The 21,865-nt window shown below is 40.8% G+C and overlaps 1 protein-coding gene across 1 annotated transcript in view; it reads left to right on the top strand.

The window, feature by feature from the left end:
• Positions 1-21,865, top strand: part of INTS4 (integrator complex subunit 4) — a 107,342-nt gene that overhangs the window by 259 nt on the left and 85,218 nt on the right. The window contains exons 2-3 of the mRNA XM_052661765.1: positions 4,197-4,391; positions 16,384-16,501. Of these exons, the coding sequence (XP_052517725.1) occupies positions 4,197-4,391; positions 16,384-16,501 (313 nt within the window). The remainder of the gene's footprint in view (positions 1-4,196; positions 4,392-16,383; positions 16,502-21,865) is intronic.

Here is a 21,865-nt window from a genome sequence, read left to right on the forward strand (position 1 = left end):
GTAGGGTGCCAGTGCTGCCAGTTGCTTTGGTAGGCTGCCTCTCTGACTACACTTTAGTGGGCGTGTTCATTGGCCGCTGCTGTTGTCAGTATTAACATGTGCAGTCTGACACTAAAAAAAACTATTAGAAGAAGCAAACAGCACCTTGCAATTTACGAAAGTATCTTATCTGTTATCTTATTTTATTCATGTTACCTTCAGTTCAGCAGCTCAGTCGTGTCCGACTCTTTGCGACCCCATGAATCGCAGCACGCCAGGCCTCCCTGTACATCACCAACTCCCGGAGTTTACTCAGAACTCATGTCCATCGAGTGGGTGATGCCATCCAACCATTTCATCATCTGTCGTCCCCTTCTCCCGCCGTCAATCTTTGCCAGCATCAGGGTCTTTTCCATTGAGTCAGTTCTTCGCATCAGATGGCCAAAGTATTGAAGTTTCACCTTCAGCATTAGTCCTTCCAGTGAATATTCAGGACTGATTTCCTTTAGGTTCGACTGGTTTAATCTCGTTGCGGTCCAAGGGACTTTCAAGAGGCTTCCCCAAACACCACAGTTCATTAGCATCTTCATTTTACAAATGAGGACTTTGAGACTTCTGGTGGGGTATTGACAAATTTCCTTGCAACTCCCATTACCAAAAAAGTGCCCAAAGCCAAGTTGGCTGTATGCAGAGCTCTAAGGATTTGGAAGAGGAATCTATAGGAGTCCTCAAGACCCAGTCACAGCAGACAAGGGTCACAGGCTTCATAGGGGTTGAAGTTTTCGTTGGTGGAACAGCTCACCACCAACCTTTTATAGCTTACCTATAAAGGAGGGCAGTATCATCCTTCCTCCTTTGGAGTTGTTTCAGGACTGAGGGGCCCAGACCGTGTCAGTTAGTCAGTTGAGTCAGTTCAGTCGCGTCCGACTCTTTGCGACCCCATGAATTGCAGTATGCCAGGCCTCCCTGTCCATCACCAACTCCCGGAGTTCACTCAAACTCACGTCCATCGAGTTGGTGATGCCATCCAGCCCTCTCATCCTCTGTCGTTCCCTTCTCCTCCTGCCCCCAATCCCTCCCAGCATCAGAGTCTTTTCCAATGAGTCAACTCTTCGCATGAGGTGGCCAAAGTACTGGAGTTTCAGCTTTAGCATCAATCCTTCCAATGAACACCCAGGACTGATCTCCTTCAGAATGGACTGGTTGGATCTCCTTGCAGTCCAGCGGACTCTCAAGAGTCTTCTCCAACACCACAGTTCAAAAGCATCAGTTCTTCGGCACTCAGCTTTCTTCACAGTCCAACTCTCACATCCATACATGACCACTGGAAAAACCATAGCCTTGACTAGACGGACCTTTGTTGGCAAAGTAATCTCTGTTTTTGAATATGCTATCTAGGTTGGTCATAACTTTCCTTCCAAGGAGTGTCAGCGGTCAGTGATTCTCTATGTATTTCCTCAGAGAGATCGCTAAAGTAGAGGTTGATCCCAGGTCATACCTTGTGTCCTGCTTTTCTGACTTTGTGTATTCAAATCACCTGGGCTCTTGTTAAAATGTAGATTCTACTTAGTAAATGAATTGGCTGGGGGAGGCAAGGCAATAATCTACATTTCTGAAAAGCCCCCGGTTAATGCCAGCCAATAGCAGGTTTCCATCCATAGACTTGTGGCCTAGCAAGATTTAGACCATGCATCAGAACGCTGATCCTTAAGTATTTCATTTATTCCTTCAACAAGAGTTTATTGAATAAAGTAGTGGTTATTATGTATCAATATTAGGTATGGTGAAAGGTGCTGAGCTATAAAATCCAGTACACATTAGGGTCCCTGTCCATTCGGGACTCAGGTGAGAGGGAGATGTGGAGCACCATATCTGAGATTATAGTACAGAGAGGTAATTGCATCGACAAACCAAGTCTTCCTTACTCTTTTACAACTACTACTTTTTGTGAAAACTATCCAAACTCCCTTGCCCTTTGTGATTAACAGTATTCTTTCACTGCCTTTTTCTTTTTTGTGTGTGTGTGTGTGTGGCATATTTCCATTGTGTGTAGGGAAGTTAGTTGGCTTCTTATTCTTTTTTTTTTTTCTGAAAATAACTTTGATACTTACCTTGTCACTGTTATTGCTCCTTTTTATGTAAAATTTGTTTTCTTGAACTTATAGAGTGAGTCAAGATTCAGGAAAGCTTTACAGAGCTCCCTCTTCCGTGGCTTGCTTTTTGGGATTTCCTGGCTCTGGATTCCTTTGCCCCCATTTGAAAAACAAATTGTGCCAAAATAAACAACAGAATTTATCATTTTAACCATTTTTTAAGTGTGGAGTTCAGTGACATTATGTACATTCACTTTGTTGGGCCGTATCACTTTCTTTCTTTACTATATTCTGTTGTTCCCTCTCGCCAAGACTACTCACCGCTCCTCCAGCATGCCATGTGTTTGGACCTTTCCGAACCTTTGTATCTGTTGTCTTTTTAACGTAGAGTGGGTGTCACTCTTCCCGCTCTTTTTGTTCTCCACCCAGTGGACTTGAATTTTGCTTTAGTCTCTCCTCCCCTACTCCCGTAGCACTCATCTATTTGTACTTATCACTAGGTGCTGCTGTAATTACTAGTTTTGTTTCTGCCTACCAGTTTGGGCTCCTTGAGGGCAGAGGTAACGCTTGGTTCATCTGTGTTCCCTGGATAGACCATAGGGCCTGGAGCACTAAAATATTGATGGTTGAATGATAGCAGATACTGGTTTGTCCTTCTCCTTATATACTCTTTAGGGAAAAAAATCTTCCCAGTGTTTTGACCTAACTGCTGATAACACTGAAGAATGAATTTGTGTGGAATAGGATGGAAATGGGTAAGGATTTTTTAAGAGCTCATTTCTTTACTTCATTGTTCGTAAATGGTTACCACAGAGTATCTTAGTGCTTCCGTTATTTTTCCTCTGCCCTGAAGATGAGAGAGAGAGAATTGATATGTATGTGGTGCATATGATGTGTTTGTACAATAAAGACATTGTAGTTTAGACTGCTCAGGTATCCCTATGATGTAAGTATTATATTTATTTATAGAAGGAGGAGACCTGTAGCTACCAAGTGATAATTTAACTCAAATTCCTTTGATTTCAAAGCCCTTAGTCTTATCATGCCATGCCATGTTCTGGTCCAGAAAAATCGACTCTCTACTCTGTGGAGGTGTAATTTTATAAAGCGATGATTCTTCAGGGTATCATTATGCTGCATTAGGTGTTAAGGAAAATTATTGATTACAACTTTAATCTTATGTTGTGATCCTCTCTATATCTACCCCAGGGCCTTACTTAAGCCCTGGAGTGAAGGTTCCCTTTTACATGAACTTTTTGACACTCCTTATATGTAACAGATGTATCTGAAATAGTTCTAGTTATGTACTATCCTTGAGAGAATCGAGAAGATAGTTACTGAGCTAATTTTGTGTGTTCTGTGGTTCAGAGGAGGATTCCTGATTGAGAAATACTAGCGGTAGGTTATCATTCCTATTTTATAGAAGATGAAACTGAGAATTATGACATCCTTAGAAGACAGCAGCAGAGTTGGATCCCAGAGAGAACTCCTAATTCCACATCAGTCATTTAGTAAACATACATTAAGTACCTGCAGTTTGCTAGGCGTGTGGCAATGCATTTTTCCTCTACACTGTCCATTCTTCTAATAAAGGTAGAGTGATTTGGGTGAAAATAGTCATCTGTTGTGAGAGGAAGATTTTTTTTCTCAGTGTAAGTTGTAGACTGTTCCTGTTGGTTCTGGGTTTCTCAGGAGCAAAGGTGAGCCTAGTAAGTGCTTTAGCACAGTCTGAATATATTTGTTGAATTGAGATTTCTGTTCTAATAAAGAATGGAACAGATCCTTTGTGTGTCCTCTTAACCCCGAAGCTACAGCAATCCTGAGATAGGCAGAACAAAATATTATGGACCTACTTTACAGAGAAAGAAACTGAGACTTGAAATGAAATGACTTGCCCAAAGCCATTGGAACTAGTGAAAAGCAAAATTGGGACTCATAACTTTGTCTCCAGTTGGGTCTTTTTCCGGTTCATAATGCTGCTTTTTTGTTTAGGCTAGGTCTGTTACCCAAATAAATTATTTGGTGTAGGAAAAGTTAATTTTCATCAAATGAGGCAAAGTTAGATTTGCAGACTCTTCGTTTTCAGCCAGGTTTTCATATTTTATCTTCCTTACCCTCTTGCAGCAACAACAGGATGAAGTTGCTACTAAGAAACTCCGAATGACAAAACCAAGTAAATCTGCAGCCCTCCACATAGATCTTTGTAAGGCTACCTCCCCAGCAGATGCTTTGCAGTACCTACTTCAGTTTGCCAGGAAGCCTGTTGAGGCAGAAAGTGTGGAGGGAGTCGTCAGGATTCTCTTGGAACATTATTACAAGGTAAGAAGGTCTTGGGACATGATGGTAGTAGGTATGAGAGTTGTATTATCTCTGCAGAATGGGTTAAAATGGCAAAATAAATAAGGTGTTCATTCAGCAGTCTTTTCCTGAGTATCTTCCATATGCTAGGCACTGTGGATACCGAGATGAAAAAAGTCCAAAAGATCCAAAAAGATCCTCTCCTTAGAAGCTTAGAGTAGCTAGATGGAGACAGATGTGAATGATAAAATGCATCAAATTGCTGAGGGTACTGAGAGTAAATTGGAGCACAGAGGAGGAGTTAACTTCAACCAGAACCCTCTGTAACCAGATTTGCCTCTGGTACATAGTCTTCTCTCTGCTGTTCCTGCTTTAATTCAGGGCCCCAATATCTTAACTGCAGGAGCCCCTCATTTTTTTTTTAAGTTACGTAGCATTTTATTTCTCTGTTTTCATAGGCTAGAAAAAAGCATCAACTCATGCATGATTAAACAGAAAATAGTTTAAAGAGAGAAAATGAAATTCACAAAATGCATTTCTTTTTCAGTTTTTGTTTGTGAGATCTGAGGTAAAAGAAGAAATGATTTGTAAATATTTGAATCACAGATGACTTAGAATTTGAAACTTTAGTATAAAAATTATTAAGCTTATAGTAAAGTAGAGACAGTACTATAATGAACTCCCAAATAACCCATCTTTGGTGTTAAATAGTTATTACTGTTTTGTCAAATTTGCTTTATTTGCTTTCCTGAAATTTTTGTTAAAGTATCATAATATTTTCCCCTAAACTGTTCTTTAAATATCTCTTAAAAAGGTACATTGAAAAAAGATATAACCATCTAACCTCCTCAATATAATTCAATTATTCCTTAATGTCATCTAACAAATAGTTCATATTCAAATTTCTCTGGTGGTGATGGTTTAGTTGCTAAGTTATGTCCAACTCTTGTGACCCTATGGGCTGTAACCCACTAGGCTCCTCTGTCCATGGAATTTTCCTTCGACAGAGGATAGTGGAGTGGGTTGTCCTTTCCTTCCCCTGGGGATCTTCCCAGGGATAATTCCTCATCTCCTGCATTGGCAGGCAAATTCTATACCACTGAGCCATGAAGGAAGCCCCAAATTTCTCTAGTTGTTCCCAGAATATCTTGTTATAGTGGATTTGTTCAAATCAGAATGCGAACTGTGTCCACGCATGGCGTTTGCTTTTTGTAAAGTCTGGAACAGTTATTATTTTGGTGATATGACCTATTAAAGAAATTTGGTCAGTTGTTTTACAAACTGCTTTGTTTTCTGAATTTGTTTACTTCCTTGGTTAACTTGTTCCTCTATCTCCTATATTTACTATGAACTGGAAGTTAGATCAATAGACTTTGTTAGATTCCAGATAAGCATGTTTTTGAAAATTTTAAGAATTCCTTATAGATGATTTGTACTTCATATTTGCATCAATCAGGATGTATATGTATTGAAGTCCCTCCTTGCTTCTTATCTTTTTCCCTTTAGTCTCTTTTATTTTTATAAACTATGTAACTATCTTTATGCAAGTATTTTATGTATGATCTAAAAAGTCCTTTTCTTCACATGTATAATGTTGCAGCTTTATCAGAATGGTTGAAGTTTTTGAAAGACTTTGTGTGTTTTCAGAAGTCAGTGTCTTTTCCCATGTTGTTGCCTTAGTCTAGAACCCCTCTCCTTGACACGACCCTGGTCTGGTCTGCCATTTTCTCTGTCAAGTATATTCCTTTCTCAGTCTTTCCACTTATCTTTTCTTCTGCTTGGAACACTTCCCTCAGGTGTTCATGTGTCTGTTTCCCACATTGCATTCAACTCTTTGCTCAAACGTTACTTTTTCATTAAGGTCTTCTTTTATCCCTCTGTTTGAAATTGAAACTGCCTATCCCACTTCCAGCACTTTCTAGCCCCTTCCTTTATTTTGTATTCTCCAGAACACTTAACATCTTCTAATATTGTATATCATTTTCTCATTTATTTTGTTCCTTGCCCATTTCCTTGTACAAGGATGTAAGATTCTCTTGAGCAATATGGGACTTTTTTTTTCTAGTTTTATTGAGACATAATGGACATACAGCACTATTTACATTTAAGGATACAGCATAATGATTTGACTTGTGTAAATCATAAAATGATTCAGTTCAGTTCAATCTCTCAGTCATGTCTGACTCTTTGCGACCCCATGAACCACAGCACGCCAGGCCTCCCTGTCCATCACCGACTCCTAGAGTTTACCCAAACTCATGTCCATTCAGTTGGTGATGCCATCCAACCATCTCATCCTCTGTTGTCCCCTTCTCCTCCTGCCCTCAATCTTTCCCAGGATCAGGGTCATTTCAAATGAGTCAGCTCTTCTCTTCAGGTGGCCAAAGTATTAGAGTTTGAGCTTCAACATCAGTCCTTCCAGTGAACACCCAGGACTGATTTCCTTTAGGATGGACTGGTTGGATCTCCTTGCAGTCCAAGGGACTCTCAAGAGTCTTCTCCAACACCACAGTTCAAAAGCATCAATTCTTTGGCGCTCAGCTTTCTTTATAGTCCAACTCTCACATCCATACGTGACTACTAGAAAAACCATAGCCTTGACTAGTTGGACCTTTGTTGGCAAAGTAATGTCTTTGCTTTTCAATATGCTGTCTAGGTTGCTCATAACTTTCCTTCCAAGGAGTAAGCGTCTTTTAATTCCATGGCTGCAGTCACCATCTGCAGTGATTTTGGAGCCCCCCAAAATAAAGTCAGCCACTGTTTCCCCATGTATTTGCCATTAAGTGATGGGACCAGATGCCATGATCTTCGTTTTCTGAATGTGTAGCTTTAAGCCAGCTATTTCACTGTGCTCTTTCACTTTCATCAAGAGGCTCTTAAGTTCTTCTTCACTTCCTGCCATAAGGGTGGTGTCATCTACATATCTGAGGTTGTTGATATTTCTCCCGGCAATCTTGATTCCAGCTTGTGCTTCTTCCAGCCCAGCATTTCTCATGATGTACTCTGCATAGAAGTTAAATAAGCAGGGTGACAATATACAGCCTTGACACACTCCTTTTCCTATTTGGAACCAGTCTGCTGTTCCATGTCCACTTCTAACTGTTGCTTCCTGACCTGCATATAGGTTTCTCAAGAGGCTGGTCAGGTGGTCTGGTATTCCCATCTCTTGAAGAATTTTCCACAGTTTATTGTGATCCACATAGTCAAAGGCTTTGGCATAGTCAATAAAGCAGAAATAGATGTTTTTCTGGAACTCTCTTGGTTTTTCAGTGATCGAGTGGATGTTGGCAATTTGATCTCTGGTTCCTCTGTCTTTTCTAAAACCAGCTTGAACATCTGGAAGTTCACGGTTCACGTACTGCTGAAGCCTGGCTTGGAGAATTTTGAGCATTACTTTACTAGCATGTGAGATGAGTGCATTTGTGCAGTAATTTGAGCATTCTTTGGCATTGCCTTTCTTTGGGATTGGAATGAAAACTGACCTTTTCCAGTCCTGTGGCCACTGCTGAGTATTCCAAATTTGCTGGCATATTGAGTGCAGCACATTCACAGCATCATCTTTTAGGATTTGAAATAGCTTAACTGGAATTCCATCACCTCCACTAGCTTTGTTCGTAGTGATGCTTTCTAAGGCCCACTTGACTTCACATTCCAGGATGTCTGGCTCTAGGTGAGTGATCACACCATCGTGATTGTCTTGTTTGTGAAGATCTTTTTTGTACAGTTCTTCTGTGTGTTCTTGCCACCTCTTCTTAATATCTTTTGCTTCTGTTAGGTCCATGCCATTTCTATCCTTTATGTGCCCATCTTTGCATGAAATGTTCCCTTGGTATCTCTGATTTCCTTGAAGACATCTCTAGTCTTTCCCATTCTGTTGTTTTCCTCTATTTCTTTGCACTGATCACTGAGAAAGGCTTTCTTATCTCTCCTTGCTATTCTTTGGAACTGTGCATTCAGATGGATATATCTTTCCTTTTCTGCTTTTCCCTTGGCTTCTTTCCACAGCTGTTTGTAAGGCCTCCTCAGACAGCCATTTTGCTTTTTTGCGTTTCTTTTTCTTGGGGATGGTCTTGATCCCTGTCTCCTGTACAGTGTCATGAATCTCCCTCTATAGTTCATCACTCACTCTGTCTATCGGATCTAGTCCCTTAAATCTATTTCTCACTTCCACTGTATAATGGAAGAGGGATTTGATTTAGGTCACATCTGAATGGTCTAGTGGTTTTCCCTACTTTCTTCAATTTCAGTCTGAATTTGGCAATAAGGAGTTCATGATCTGAGCCACAGTCAGCTCCTGGTCTTGTTTTTGCTGACTGTATAGAGCTTCTCCATCTTTGACTGCAAAGAATATAATCAGTCTGATTTTGGTGTTGACCATATAGTGATGTCCATGTGTAGAGTCTTGTCTTGTGTTGTTGGAAGTGGCTGTTTGCTGTGACTAGTGCGTTCTCTGGCAAAACTCTGTTAGCCTTTGCCCTGCTTCTTTATGTAATCCAAGGCCAAATTTGCCTGTTACTCCAGGTGTTCCCTGACTTCCTACTTTTGCATTCCAGTGCCTTTTAATGAAAAGGACATCTTTTTGAGTGTTCGTTCTAGAAAGTCTTTTAGGTCTTCATAGAACCGTTCAACTTCAGCTTCTTCAGTATTACTGGTCGGGGCATAGACTTGGATTACCATGATATTGAATGGTTTGCCTTGGAAACGAACAGAGATCATTTTGTAGTTTTTGAGATTGCATCCAAGTACTGCATTTCAGACTCTCTTGTTGACTGTGATGGCTACTCCATTTCTTCTAAGGGATTCCTGCCCATAGTAGTAGATATAATGGTCATCTGAGTTAAATTCATCCATTTCCAGTCCATCATAGTTTGCTGATTCCTAGAATGTCAACATTCACTCTTGCCATCTCCTGTTTGACCACTTCCAATTTGCATTGATTCATGGACTTAACATTCCAGGTTCCTATGCAATATTGCTCTTTGCATCACTGGACCTTGCTTCTATCACCACTTGCATCCACAACTGGGTGGTGTTTTTGCTTTGGGTCCATCCCTTCATTCTTTCTGGAATTATTTCTCCATTGATCTCCAGTAGCAGGTTGGGTAACCTACCTACCTGAGGAGTTCATCTTTCAGTGTCCTATCTTTTTGCCTTTTCATACTGTTCATGGGGTTCTCAAGGCAAGAATACTGAAGTGGTTTGCCATTCCTTTCTCCAGTGGACCACATTCTTTCAGACCTCTCCACCGTGACCCATCCGTCTTGGGTGGCCCCACTCGGCATGGCTTAGTTTCATTGAGTTAGACAAGGCTGTGGTCCATGTGATCAGATTGGCTAGTTGTCTGTGATTGTGGTTTCAGTCTGTCTGCCCTCTGATTCCCTCTCTCAGAGCCTACTGTCTTACTTGGGTTTCTCTTACCTTGGACGTGAGGTACCTCTTCACGGCTGCTCCAGCAAAGCGCAGCTGCCGCTCCTTACCTTGAACATTAGGTAGCTCCTTTTGGCTGCCGCTGTTGACCTTGGACATGGGGTATCTCCTCACGGTCTCTGCTCCTGACCCTGGACGTGGGGTAGCTCCTGTCCGCCGCTGCTGCTGACCTTGGACGTAGGTAGGGTAGCTCCTGTCCGCCACCACTGCTGACCTTGGACTTGGGGTAGCTCCTCACGGCTGCCGCTGCTGACCTTGGACGAGGGGTAGCTCCTCTCAGCTGCTCCTGCGCCGCACAGCCGCCGCTCCTGCGCCACCACAATACATTTAGTGAACATCTGTTATCTCACATAGATACAAAATTGAAGAAATAGACAAAACATTTTTTTCTTGTGTTGAGAAAACTTGGGATTTACTCTCCTAACAATGTTTGTATGTAACATACAGCAGTGTTAATTGTATTTATCATGTTATTCATTACAACCCTAATACTTATCTTTCAGCTAAAAGTTTGTACCTTTTGACTACCTTCATCCAGTTCCCTTCTGCCCACCTCTGCTTCTGGTAACCACACATCTGATCCCCTTTTCTATGGATTCATCTGTTTTTAAAGTATAATTAAGGGCTTTCCTGGTAGCTCAGCTAGTAAAGAATCTACCTGCAATGCAGGAGACCCTGGTTCAATTCCTGGGTCAGGAAGATCCCCAGGAGAAGGGATAGGCTACCCTCTGCAGTAATCTTGGGTTTCCCTGGTGGCTCAGTTGGTAAAGAATCTGCCTACAATGCAGGAGACCTGGGTTCGCTCCCTGGGTTGTTTCCTTCCCCCCACCTCTGCTTCTGGTAACCACACATCTGATCCCTTTTTCTATGGATTTTTTGTTTTTAAAGTAGAACTGACCTACAACCTTATGTTAAATTCAGCTACACAGTGTAGTGATTCAGTATTTCTATGCACTTCAAAATGACCACAATAAATCGAGTTATCATCTGTCACCATACAAAGATATTAGTTGTTGACTATGTTCCTGATGCTGTACATTTCATGCCCATGACTCATGTATTTTGCAGCTGGAAGTATGTATCTCTTAATCTTCCTCACCTATTTTTCCCTCCTCTCCCTCTGGCAAACACCTATGTATCTCTGTATCTATGACTTTATTTCTGTTTTGTTATGTTTGTTCATTTGTTTCATATTTTCAGATTCTATATATACGTGAAATCATACAGTATGTCTTTCTCTGACTTACTTTACTTATCATAATATCCTCTAGATCCATCCATGTTGCTGCGAATTGCTAGATTTCATTCTTTTTTTATGGCTAAGATTCCACTGTGTATATATATATCACGTCTTATTTTACCCGTTCATCTATTGATGGGCACTTAGGTTGCTTCCGTATCTTGGCTATTGTTATAATGCTGCAACATACAGGGGTGCTCATATCTTTTACAATTAGTAGTATTGTTTTCTTCTGATAAATCCTCAGGGGTAGAATCTCTGGATTGTACGGAATATTTTTTTCAACTTTTTTTATGGAACAAATCTATATACAGTTAGAGAGAATAGTTTAATTAATTCACATGTAATTATTACTCAGCTTCAACAATTATCATTTCATGTCCAGATTTGCTTTATTCTCACCCCCCGAGCCCAACTCCTACTGTCTACCTCCATTTCCTCCACTTTCACCCTCTGCATCAGATTCTTGTGAAAACAAATTCGTAGCATCATATCATTTTACTCTTAAATTTCAGTTTATATCTCTAACAGTAAAGACTCTTTTTAGGGACTTCCCTGGTGGTCCAGTGGTTAAGACTCTGCTTCTACGACTGTGCTTCTACTGCAGGGGGCGTGGGTTTGGGCCCTGGTTGGGGAACATGATCTTGCATGCCTTGTGGTATGGCCAAAAATTAATAATAAAAAGCTTCTTTTTAAAAACATAATACTGATACCATCTGTAGAAGAAGTGTTATGTCAGACTGTAAGCTGTTTAACCAGGCTGTGCTGCTTGCCTTAGTCTAGCAGATTCTAGCCCCAGAAGTAATGAGCGATAACAAGTTGGTCCAGATATGGATTGATGACTATAGTGTTGTATTTATCCTTTTTTCTGTTTTATCCAGAAATGTGGTCTCTTGTATTTTAGTGGGTAATTACTTTGGCTTCTGCTTTTCTACTACAAATTTTTCTGTGGCCAGGTAGCACTATCTGAACTTATTTCATATGAGGGATTCTTCATTTATTCTATTATATTAGTTACTGTGGAGGATGTTAAAGAACTGTGAGACATATTCTTTGTCCTTTAAGGACAAGTAGTATAGTTGGTAACGGAGAAGGCAATGGTAACCCACTCCAGTACTCTTGCCTGGAAAATCCCATGGACAGAGGAGCCTGGTGGGCTGCAGTCTCTGGGGTCGCTAAGAGTCGGACACGACTGAGCGACTTCACTCTCACTTTTCACTTTCATGCGTTGGAGAAGGAAATGGCAACCCACTCCAGTGTTCTTGCCTGGAGAATCCCAGGGACAGGGGAGCCTGGTGGGCTGCCGTCTTTGGGGTCGCAGAGAGTCGGACACAGCTGAAGCGACTTAGCAGTAGCAGTAGCAGCAGGAGTATAGTTGGTAGACCAAATAATACATGTGATATATAGATAGTTAAGGGCTTGAGTTATTAATTTACTCATTTTGTTCATTCAGAATGTTCTGGATACTAGTTCTGCCAGGCCTTTGCTTCACGTTAGTGATACAGAGATTAATATACGATCCCTGATCTGAGTCTGATTGGGTAGATTAGACAATAAATGGATAATTGCACACTGATTTCCCAGGTAAGAATGCTGGAGTGGATTGCCATTTCCTTTTCCGGGGATCTTCCCGACCCAGGGATCAAACCCATGTCGCCTACCTTGGCAGGCAGATTCTTTACCACTCAGCCATCAGGGAAACCCAATACAGTGTTAGAAGTATTATGAAATCTGGGACAGGTTATGATGTAACTTTTAAAGAAGAAGGTAATCAGTTTTATGTGGGTGCATAGGTCTAGAAGGGCATCACAGAGTAGTGATGCTTGGTGGCAGTTCAGTCACTAAGTCGTGTCTGACTTTGAGACCCCCTGGACTATAGCCCGCCAGGCTCCTCTGTCCATGGGGTTCTCCAGGCAAGAATACTGAAGTGGGTTGCCATTTCCTTCTCCTGGGGATCTTCCTGACCCAGGGATCGAACCCAGGTCTCCTGCATTGCAGGCAGATTCTTTACCAACTGAGCTAGGGTGATGCTTGAGGTGAATCTTAAAGAACAGATGTTTACTAGTTGGAAAACAAGAGGAAAGGCGTTTTAGAAAGAAGGAAGAATTGTGAGCAAAGACTTGGAGATGTGAAATAATCTGTCACATTAGAAGAAATACAGGTAGTTGGGCTGGTGTACATTTTAAATTGAGAGCTCTTTAAGAGATAAGACTAGAAATCTTACCTAATAGAAGGTTCTTGAATTCTGCCTTGTGGATTTCTGTTTTAGCTATGTCACCCTTGGGGGTGGTATGGCAGATGGAGGAATTGAATGAGGGCCAGGTGAGACAGGACTTAGGGTGACCAGCCAGGAGACTGGAAAGTCTGTAGCAAGATGAGAAAAGCCTGAACAAGGACAATTTTAATGGTGAGAAGAGCAGTTATTAGAGAGGCTTTTGACGGAGGCAGTTGTAAGCTTAGTCATGAAGGGTACCAGGGGATAATTTTCAGAAAGTAGAAAAACTTGAGTAAAGTATCCAGATGAAGAAAGAACATTACTGGGTCAGATACTCTCATTCTTCTTTGTTCCGTCCTTGCCTTCCTCTTATTTGCCAGACTTAGTATTTCTGCTTTCTTGGCTGTTTCCTTGTGTTCGGAGGTCTGTGACTCCATTCCAGACTGTAGAAAGGCTATGTAGCTTTTCTGTCCTCTCTTACTACAGAATTAGGGTATTTGACTAGTGAGTGCATTGTCTCTGAAAGACAGTTACTTGATTTGATGATGTTCTCTCAGTCCATAAAGAACTGACTTCTCTTTATATTCAGAACTGAACTTGGTATCTCCATTCATTCTCCAGTCTGCTTTATAGCAGGAAATGTACCACCATCAATATAGACCCTTACATCAGAAACTCAAGAAAGATACTTTATACCACTGTCACCCTTTCCTCTCCCCATATTCCCTTCCTCACCAACTCATGTTGATTTTACTTTCTAAGTATCTCTTAAGTCCATCTACCTCCCTGTTTACACTATTACCCCAGTAATCTAAGTAACTATCAGTTTTGAAATCAACTTGTGACAGTCTGCCTGTAAAGAAAATTTCTTGTTAGAATTTTGATTCAGTTCAGTCGCTCAGTCATGTCTGACTGTTTGCGACCCCATGAACTGTAGCACGCCAGGCCTCCCTGTCCATCACCAACTCCCGGAATTCACCCAAACTCATGTCCATCGAGTCAGTGATGCCATCCAGCCATCTCATCCTCTGTCGTCTCCTTCTCCTCCTGCCCCCAATCCCTCCCAGCATCAGAGTGTTTTCCAATGAGTCAACTCTTCGCATGAGGTGGCCAAAGTATTGGAGTTTCAGCTTCAGCATCATTCCTTCCAAAGAACACCTAGGACTGATCTCCTTTAGAATGGACTGGTTGGATCTCCTTGCAGTCCAAGGGACTCTAAAGAGTCTTCTCCAACACCACAGTTCAAAAGTATCAATTCTTCGGCACTCAGCTTTCTTCACAGAATTTTGATTAGGGTTGCGTTAATTCTGTAATTAAGATGCAATTTGCTGATGGATATTTTATAACATTAAGTCTTCCATTCAATGGACATGGTATGTCCATTATTTTAATGCTGTTTTCTGCATAGAAGTTTTGTACATCTTTTTGTTAGTTATTCCTATATAGTTAATATTTTGTTATTGTAAATGATATATTTAAAAATTCTTATTTTTAAGTAGTACATAGAGGATATTCAGAACTGCAGTTGGTTTTTATTTATTAAACCCTATATCTAACAACTTTGTTAAGCTAACATAACAATTTTAATAAATTATGTGTATGTTCTTTTAGATTCTTTACAGATAATCATGTCACCATATAATGGCTTGGTCTAGTACTGATATAATGATACCAGCTATCTCTTGCATGATACACCTATTTCTACCTTTTATTTTCAACTCTTCTTTTTTAATCACTTTTTATTTTGTGACTCAACAGCATATAGTTAGTTTTTTAAGAAATTTCACCTGACAGTGTTTATTTTTTAATTGGAGCATTTAGTTCTTTATATTTAATGTGTTTATTGAAATATATGGGTTTAAATCTACCCTCTTATGAAATGCCTTCTATTTATCTTACCTGCTAGTGTTCTTTTTTTCCTCTCAATTGTTACCACCTTTTGCATTGGCTCTTTTTAAAAAGTTCTCTCCTCCACTGCTTTTTTATTAGCTTGGGAGTTATACATTTTACTGGTTAACCTAGATACTACATTAATTCTTTTTAAGAATTAATTTTATTTTTGGCTGCTCTAGGTCTTCATTTCTCTGCCTGAGCTTTCTCTAGTTGTGGTGGGTAGGACCTACTCCCAAGCTGCAATACGGGGGCTTCTTATTGTGGTGGCTTCTCTGTTGCAGAGCACAGGTTCTAGGGCACTTGGCTTCCGTAGTTGTGGCACATGGACTCAGTAGTTGCTCGCAGGCTCTAGAGCACAAGCTCAGTAGGTGGGGTTGCGTGGGCTTAGTTGCTCTGCACCATGTGGGGTCTTCTGGACAAGGGACTGAACCTGTGTCCTCTGTATTGGCAAGTGGATTCTTAACCACTGAACCACCATTCACTCAGTTACGTCTGACTCTGCGACTCCACAGACTGTAGCCCTCCAGGCTCTTCTGTCCATGGCGTTCTCCAGGCAAGAATCCTGAAGTGAGTTGCCATTTCCTTCTTTTAGGGGATCTTCCTGACCCAGGGATCTAACCTGGGTCTCTTGCATTGCAGATGGATTCTTTACCATCTGAGCCACCAGGGAAGCCCAATTAATCATTTCTTAGTCTCTTTTGCCTTGGGGCGGAGATCCGGGTCCAGGCACCAGACCTACACCCAGACAATTAGATTCACCTGCTCCGAACCTCTGATCAGGATATGGTGATCCAAAAAAACAGAGTGAAAATTTTCTGGTGATAGCAGTGGTACCTGCAGTACCCAATTTCTGGGGGCTCCAAAAACAGTGGCGCTGATAGCAGTGTTAGGGTGCCCCGTGTTGGGGTGCCTGGTGTTTGTGGTGCAAGTTGCTGCAGCTTATGTCAGATGTGATTGCACAGGGGAAGAAAGGTGCTTTTAATCCCAGAAGCATACATCTGGTTAGAAATTAATGACATCAAGAAGGTGTGAAAATATTCTCATTCACTTTGCTTTATTTGGATGGAACACACAGATTGAGAAAAACTTTCTCCCCAAAGTATATACAGCTAATTTTTCAGAAATAAAGCTTTAGAATACTTGGGTCATTGAGTCTTTTTTTGAGATATTTCCCATGTTCCTGTTGTTGCTTAGCTGAGAGTAGAGCATCAAGGTAACAATAGCTTCTTTTGTTGCAGGAGAATGATGCGTCTGTGAGACTGAAAATTGCATCATTGTTGGGTTTACTGTCAAAAACTGCAGGATTTTCACCAGACTGCATTATGGACGATGCCATTAATATCCTGCAGAATGAAAGTAAGTTGAAGTTTAAAAGCTGTAGAGGGAATTCCCAGGTGGTCCAGTGATTAGGACTTCCACTGAAGGGGCAGGAGTTCCATCCCTGGTTGGGAAACTAAGGTCCTCTGTGCCTCACTGTGCAACCAAATAAATAAATAGAAGTTGTATAACTAGAGCAGAAATCTTTAGTTCCTTTTGTATAAAGTGTAGAGCAAAGTTTTATTGTGTTGGTGGTTATTGAAAAGAAATTTGAGGATGACAGCAACAGCAGCAGTAAAACCGTGTACGTGTATTTATCTTAGAGTTAAAATACAGGTTTGTCTCTTAATGCTGCTGCTGCTGCTGAGTCACTTCAGTCGTGTCCGACTCTGTGCGACCCCAGAGACGGCAGCCCACCAGGCTCCCCCGTCCCTGGGATTCTCCAGGCAAGAACAGTGGAGTGGGTTGCCATTTCCTTCTCCAATGCATGAAAGTGAAAAGTGAAAGTGAAGTCGCTCAGTCGTGTCTGACTCTTAGTGACCCCATGGACTGCAGCCTACCAGGCTCCTCTGTCCATGGGATTTTCCAGGCAAGAGTGCTGGAGTGGGGGGCCATTGCCTTCTCTGTGTCTCTTAATAGCTATCATTCATTGACTTTTACTAAGACTACCACACAGTTGCACTCATCTCACACTCTAGTAAAGTAATGCTCAAAATTCTCCAAGCCAGGCTTCAGCAGTACGTGAACCGTGAACTTCCAGATGTTCAAGCTGGTTTTAGAAAAGGCAGAGGAACCAGAGATCAAATTGCCAAGATCCGCTGGATCACTGAAAAAGCAAGAGAGTTCCAGAAAAACATCTATTTCTGCTTTATTGACTATGCCAAAACCTTTGACTGTGTGGATCACAAGAAACTATGGAAAATTCTTCAAGAGATGGGAATACCAGACCACCTGACCGGCCTCTTGAGAAACGTATATGCAGGTCAGGAAGCAACAGTTAGAAGTGGACATGGAACAGCAGACTGGTTCCAAATAGGAAAAGGAGTGTGTCAAGGCTGTATATTGTCACCCTGCTTATTTAACTTACATGCAGAGTACATCATGAGAAACGTTGGGCTGGAAGAAGCACAAGCTGGAATCAAGATTGCCAGGAGAAGTATCAATCACCTCAGATACGCAGATGACACCACCCTTATGGCAGAAAGTGAAGAACTAAAAAGCCTCTTGATGAAAGTGAAAGAAGAGAGTGAAAAAGTTGGCTTAAAGCTCAACATTCAGAAAATGAAGATCAGGGCATCTGGTCCCATCACTTCATGGCAAATTGATGGGGAAATAGTGGAAACAGTGAGAGTCTTTATTTTGGGGGGCTCCAAAATCACTGCAGATGGTGATTGCAGCCATGAAATTAAAAGGTGCTTATTCCTCAGAAGGAAAGTTATGACCAACCTAGACAGTATACTAAAAAGCAAAGACATTACTCTGTCAGCAAAGGTCCATCTAGTCAAGGCTATGGTTTTTCCAGTGGTCATGTATGGATGTGAGAGTTGGAATATAAAGAAAGCTGAGCACCGAAGAATTGATGTTTTTGAACTGTGATGTTGGAGAAGACTCTTGACAGTCTCTTGTACTATAAGGAGATCCAACCAGTCCATCCTAAAATCAGCCTGGGTGTTCATTGGAATGACTGATGTTGAAGCTGAAACTCCAATATTTTGGCCACCTGATGGGAAGAGCTGACTCATTTGAAAAGACCCTGATGTCGGAAATGACTGAAGGCAGGAGGAGAAGGGGATGACAAAGGATGAGATGATTAGATATCATGTCCATCACCAACTCAATGGACATGGGTGTGAGTAAACACTGGGAGTTGGTGATTAACAGGGAGGTGTGGTGTGCTGCAGTTCATGGGTGCAAAGAGTCAGACATGACTGAGCGACTGAACTGAACTGAGCTGAAGAGCCATTATACCTAAGGTAGTTTACATATGACATAAGATAGACAATATCGTCCTTATTTTATAGGTGGGGTTGCTGAAGCTCAGAGAAGTTAACTGACTTGCTCAATGTTACAAGTCTGTAACAAAATTGATTTTTTATTGACTGTGCCTACCAACCCAGCAGGGACTTCCTGGTGACTCAGTGGTAAAGGACCTGCCTTTACCAGCAGAGATGCAGGAGGCACAGATTTGATCTCTGGGTTGGGAAGATCCCCTGGAGAAGGGAATGGCTGCCCACTTCAGTACTTTTGCCTGGAGAATCCCATGCATGGAAGAGTCTGGTGGACTACAGTTCATGGGGTTGCAAAGAGTCAGACATGACTGAGCAACTAAGTAGACACACCCACACCCACACCCTCACACACCCTCCTGGTCATGGAGTCCTCCACCATTTAGTTCCTATAAAAGCAGAAACTAAAGCAGTCTTTAGTTCACAAGTCTCATATGTTGTTGCCTTTTCTATTTGTTCCTTGTTGATGTATACTAAACGTCTCAGTGTTTAGGTGAAAAGGAAAACTGTTTCACCACAAGAATTTTTTTATTATGTTTGTCTTGTTTTATTTATGTACAAGATTTTCTAATAGAGTTAGTTCTCATTGCTTTGATACTTATTCTGAAATTAAAAATCTTTTGCTGCTGTTACTGAAAATATTTTAGTTTTGTTTGAATTGGTCATAGTTTCAAAAAATAGTTTTATTTCAGTTTAGGGTATCCATATTTAAACAAATATGATTATTTAGGACAACAGTTTATTCTATAAACTTAAGAGGTTATGAGAATAATAAAGGGCCAGGGAACTTAAGAGATAATCTAAATTCACTTATTGTACAACTAATGATACAAATATAAGTGGCCCATTGGTTGAAATTGAAAATATTTTTTGTAGAAACAACTTTATATTTAAATTTTAGTTGTATTGAATTTTGACCCAAGACTTATAATTCATAGAAAACAATCAAAATACCTTTAAGACTTTTTTTGACATTTATTGAAAGGCCAATGTAATGATATTAAGGGAAAAATTTAAAAATATTTCTACTGCTACCATACAACTATTTGTTGTACATATTACCTTTTACTTACTTAAGTTGTATATGGTTATACTTACAGTGAGTGTATTATATTTTAGTATATTTACTTAACATTATAATTTTCCCATCTTTATACTAATCAGTTCAGTTCAGTTCAGTCTCTCAGTCGTGTCCGACTCTTTGCGACCCCGTGAATCACAGTATGCCAGACCTCCCTGTCCATCACCAACTCCCGGAGTTCACGCAAACTCATGTCCATTGAGTCGGTGATGCCATCCAGCCATCTCATCCTCTGTCGTCCCCTTCTCCTGCCCCCAATCCCTCCCAGCATCAGGGTCTTTTCCAGTGAGTCAACTCTTCGCATGAGGTGGCCAAAGTATTGCAATTTCAGCTTTAACATCAGTCCTTCCAATGAACACCGGGGACTGATCTCCTTTAGAATGGACTGGTTGGATCTCCTTGCAGTCCAAGAGATTCTCAAGAGTCTCCTCCAACACCATAGTTCAAAAGCATCAATTCTTTGGCACTCAGCTTTCTTCATAGTCCAACTCTCACATCCATGCATGACCACTGGAAAAACCATAGCCTTGACTAGATGGACCTTGTTGGCAAAGTAATGTTTCTGCTTTTCAATATGCTATCTAGGGTGGTCATAACTTTCCTTCCAAGGAGTAAGCGTCTTTTAATTTCATGGCTGCAATCACCATCTGCAGTGATTTTGGAGCCCCCCCAAAATAAAGTCTGACACTGTTTCCACTGTTTCCCCATCTATTTCCCATGAAGTGATGGGACCAGATGCCCTGATCTTAGTTTTCTGAATGTTTAGCTTTAAGCCAACTTTTTCACTCTCTTCTTTCACTTTCATCAAGAGACTTTTTAGTTCCTCTTCACTTTCTGCCATAAGGGTGGTGGCATCTGCATAAGTGAGGTTATTGATATTTCTCCCAGCAATCTTGATTTTATACATTACTTTCATAAAAATTAGGGTGTTGATAATATATTAAATATTTCTTTGCTCTTATAGATAGTGGCAAAAAAATATTTCTTTTTAAAGCACCAAAGCAATTACATCGCCTCAATATCCTTTTTTTCCCTGGAAAGATCTTATTTGAGCTATACTTGGAAGAATTTCTTACTTATTGATTGGAGATTTCATAGAGTCTTAGACTGTTTGAGATATGAATGGCCTTATAGTGATCATTTTGTCTAATTGCTTCATTCAGCAGATGACAAGACTGTTAAGTTCCAGAGAGATGAAATGAGTTGAAGTGAGTTGGTCTAGTTAAAAGTCGTAGCAGAACTGAGAACTTAGTGTGTTGCTCTTTCTTATGGACTACAGTTTAACTAAAAACACTTTACCTCTGATACAGAAACATTACAAGAGAGACTTAATTTTAAATCAGAACTCATTCTAGCCAAATTATGCAGTATTCATGGAAATAGCTGTTTTACTTTTTTAAAGTATTCTAATGTTTCTTATTTAATTGTCTGTAAGAGATCTGGTCTAGGACTCTTCTTGGTTTCCTGTTCCTGGCCCACCTAGATTCGTAGAAGATAGAATTGGAAGGGATCGTAAGTTTCATCTAGTTCAAGCCCTTTATTTCAAGGCTGAGGAAGATGAACTCCGGGGAATTAAAGTGACTGCTGAAGTCACTTTGTATTTGCTGCTTTAAATTAAGAGTTTCCCGATTATCAGTCTTAATATAAAATCCAAGACTGTGGTCTGCACCTTGGACCAGACGTCTTTAAGTTCATCAAATGCATGGATTTTATAACTCTTTGGCAAGCATTGCTTCTCTAGTACCTGCTACACCACTAATGATAACGTCAAGCTTGTTTTAGAGGAGGTATAATTAACATAGTGTGGGAGCAGAGGAGAGAATGGGATCAGTGCTGACTGGTGAGCTCTAGAAAGGCTTAGTGAAAAGATAGCTTTGGAAAGTCCAAATCCTCCAAATTTGGGGAAGAGTGTTACCAAGAAAGAATATGATGATAGAAGATAGAAGACTGGCAAAGTATAAGAGATGTTTGAAGAACTAAGTTGTTTGAGAGCTCGATAGGAAGGAAGTAAGGGGCTTTTGGAAGAAAAACATTGGTAAAATATTCTGAAGCCAAAGCGTAGTAGTCTTGAGTGCTGAGGATTTTAAATGTTATTTTGTAGGCAGTGGGTACCTAGTTCTCCTTGAACAAGGCATGAAGTGATCAAGTCTAGTTTTATAAGGATAATTTAGTGGTCGTGTGGAATTTGCTTTGATGAACTGGGTGGTTTAGAGAAGAAATGTGGAGGATTCATTTATTCTTGTGGCGATGTCCATCTAACCTGAACTTACAGTGTAGGCCTGGAACTCAGCGGAGAGACTGGGATTTAAGATTTAG

This window comes from Budorcas taxicolor, chromosome 25 (genome assembly GCF_023091745.1).
Source record: "Budorcas taxicolor isolate Tak-1 chromosome 25, Takin1.1, whole genome shotgun sequence".
NCBI classification, from domain to species: Eukaryota; Metazoa; Chordata; class Mammalia; order Artiodactyla; family Bovidae; genus Budorcas; species Budorcas taxicolor.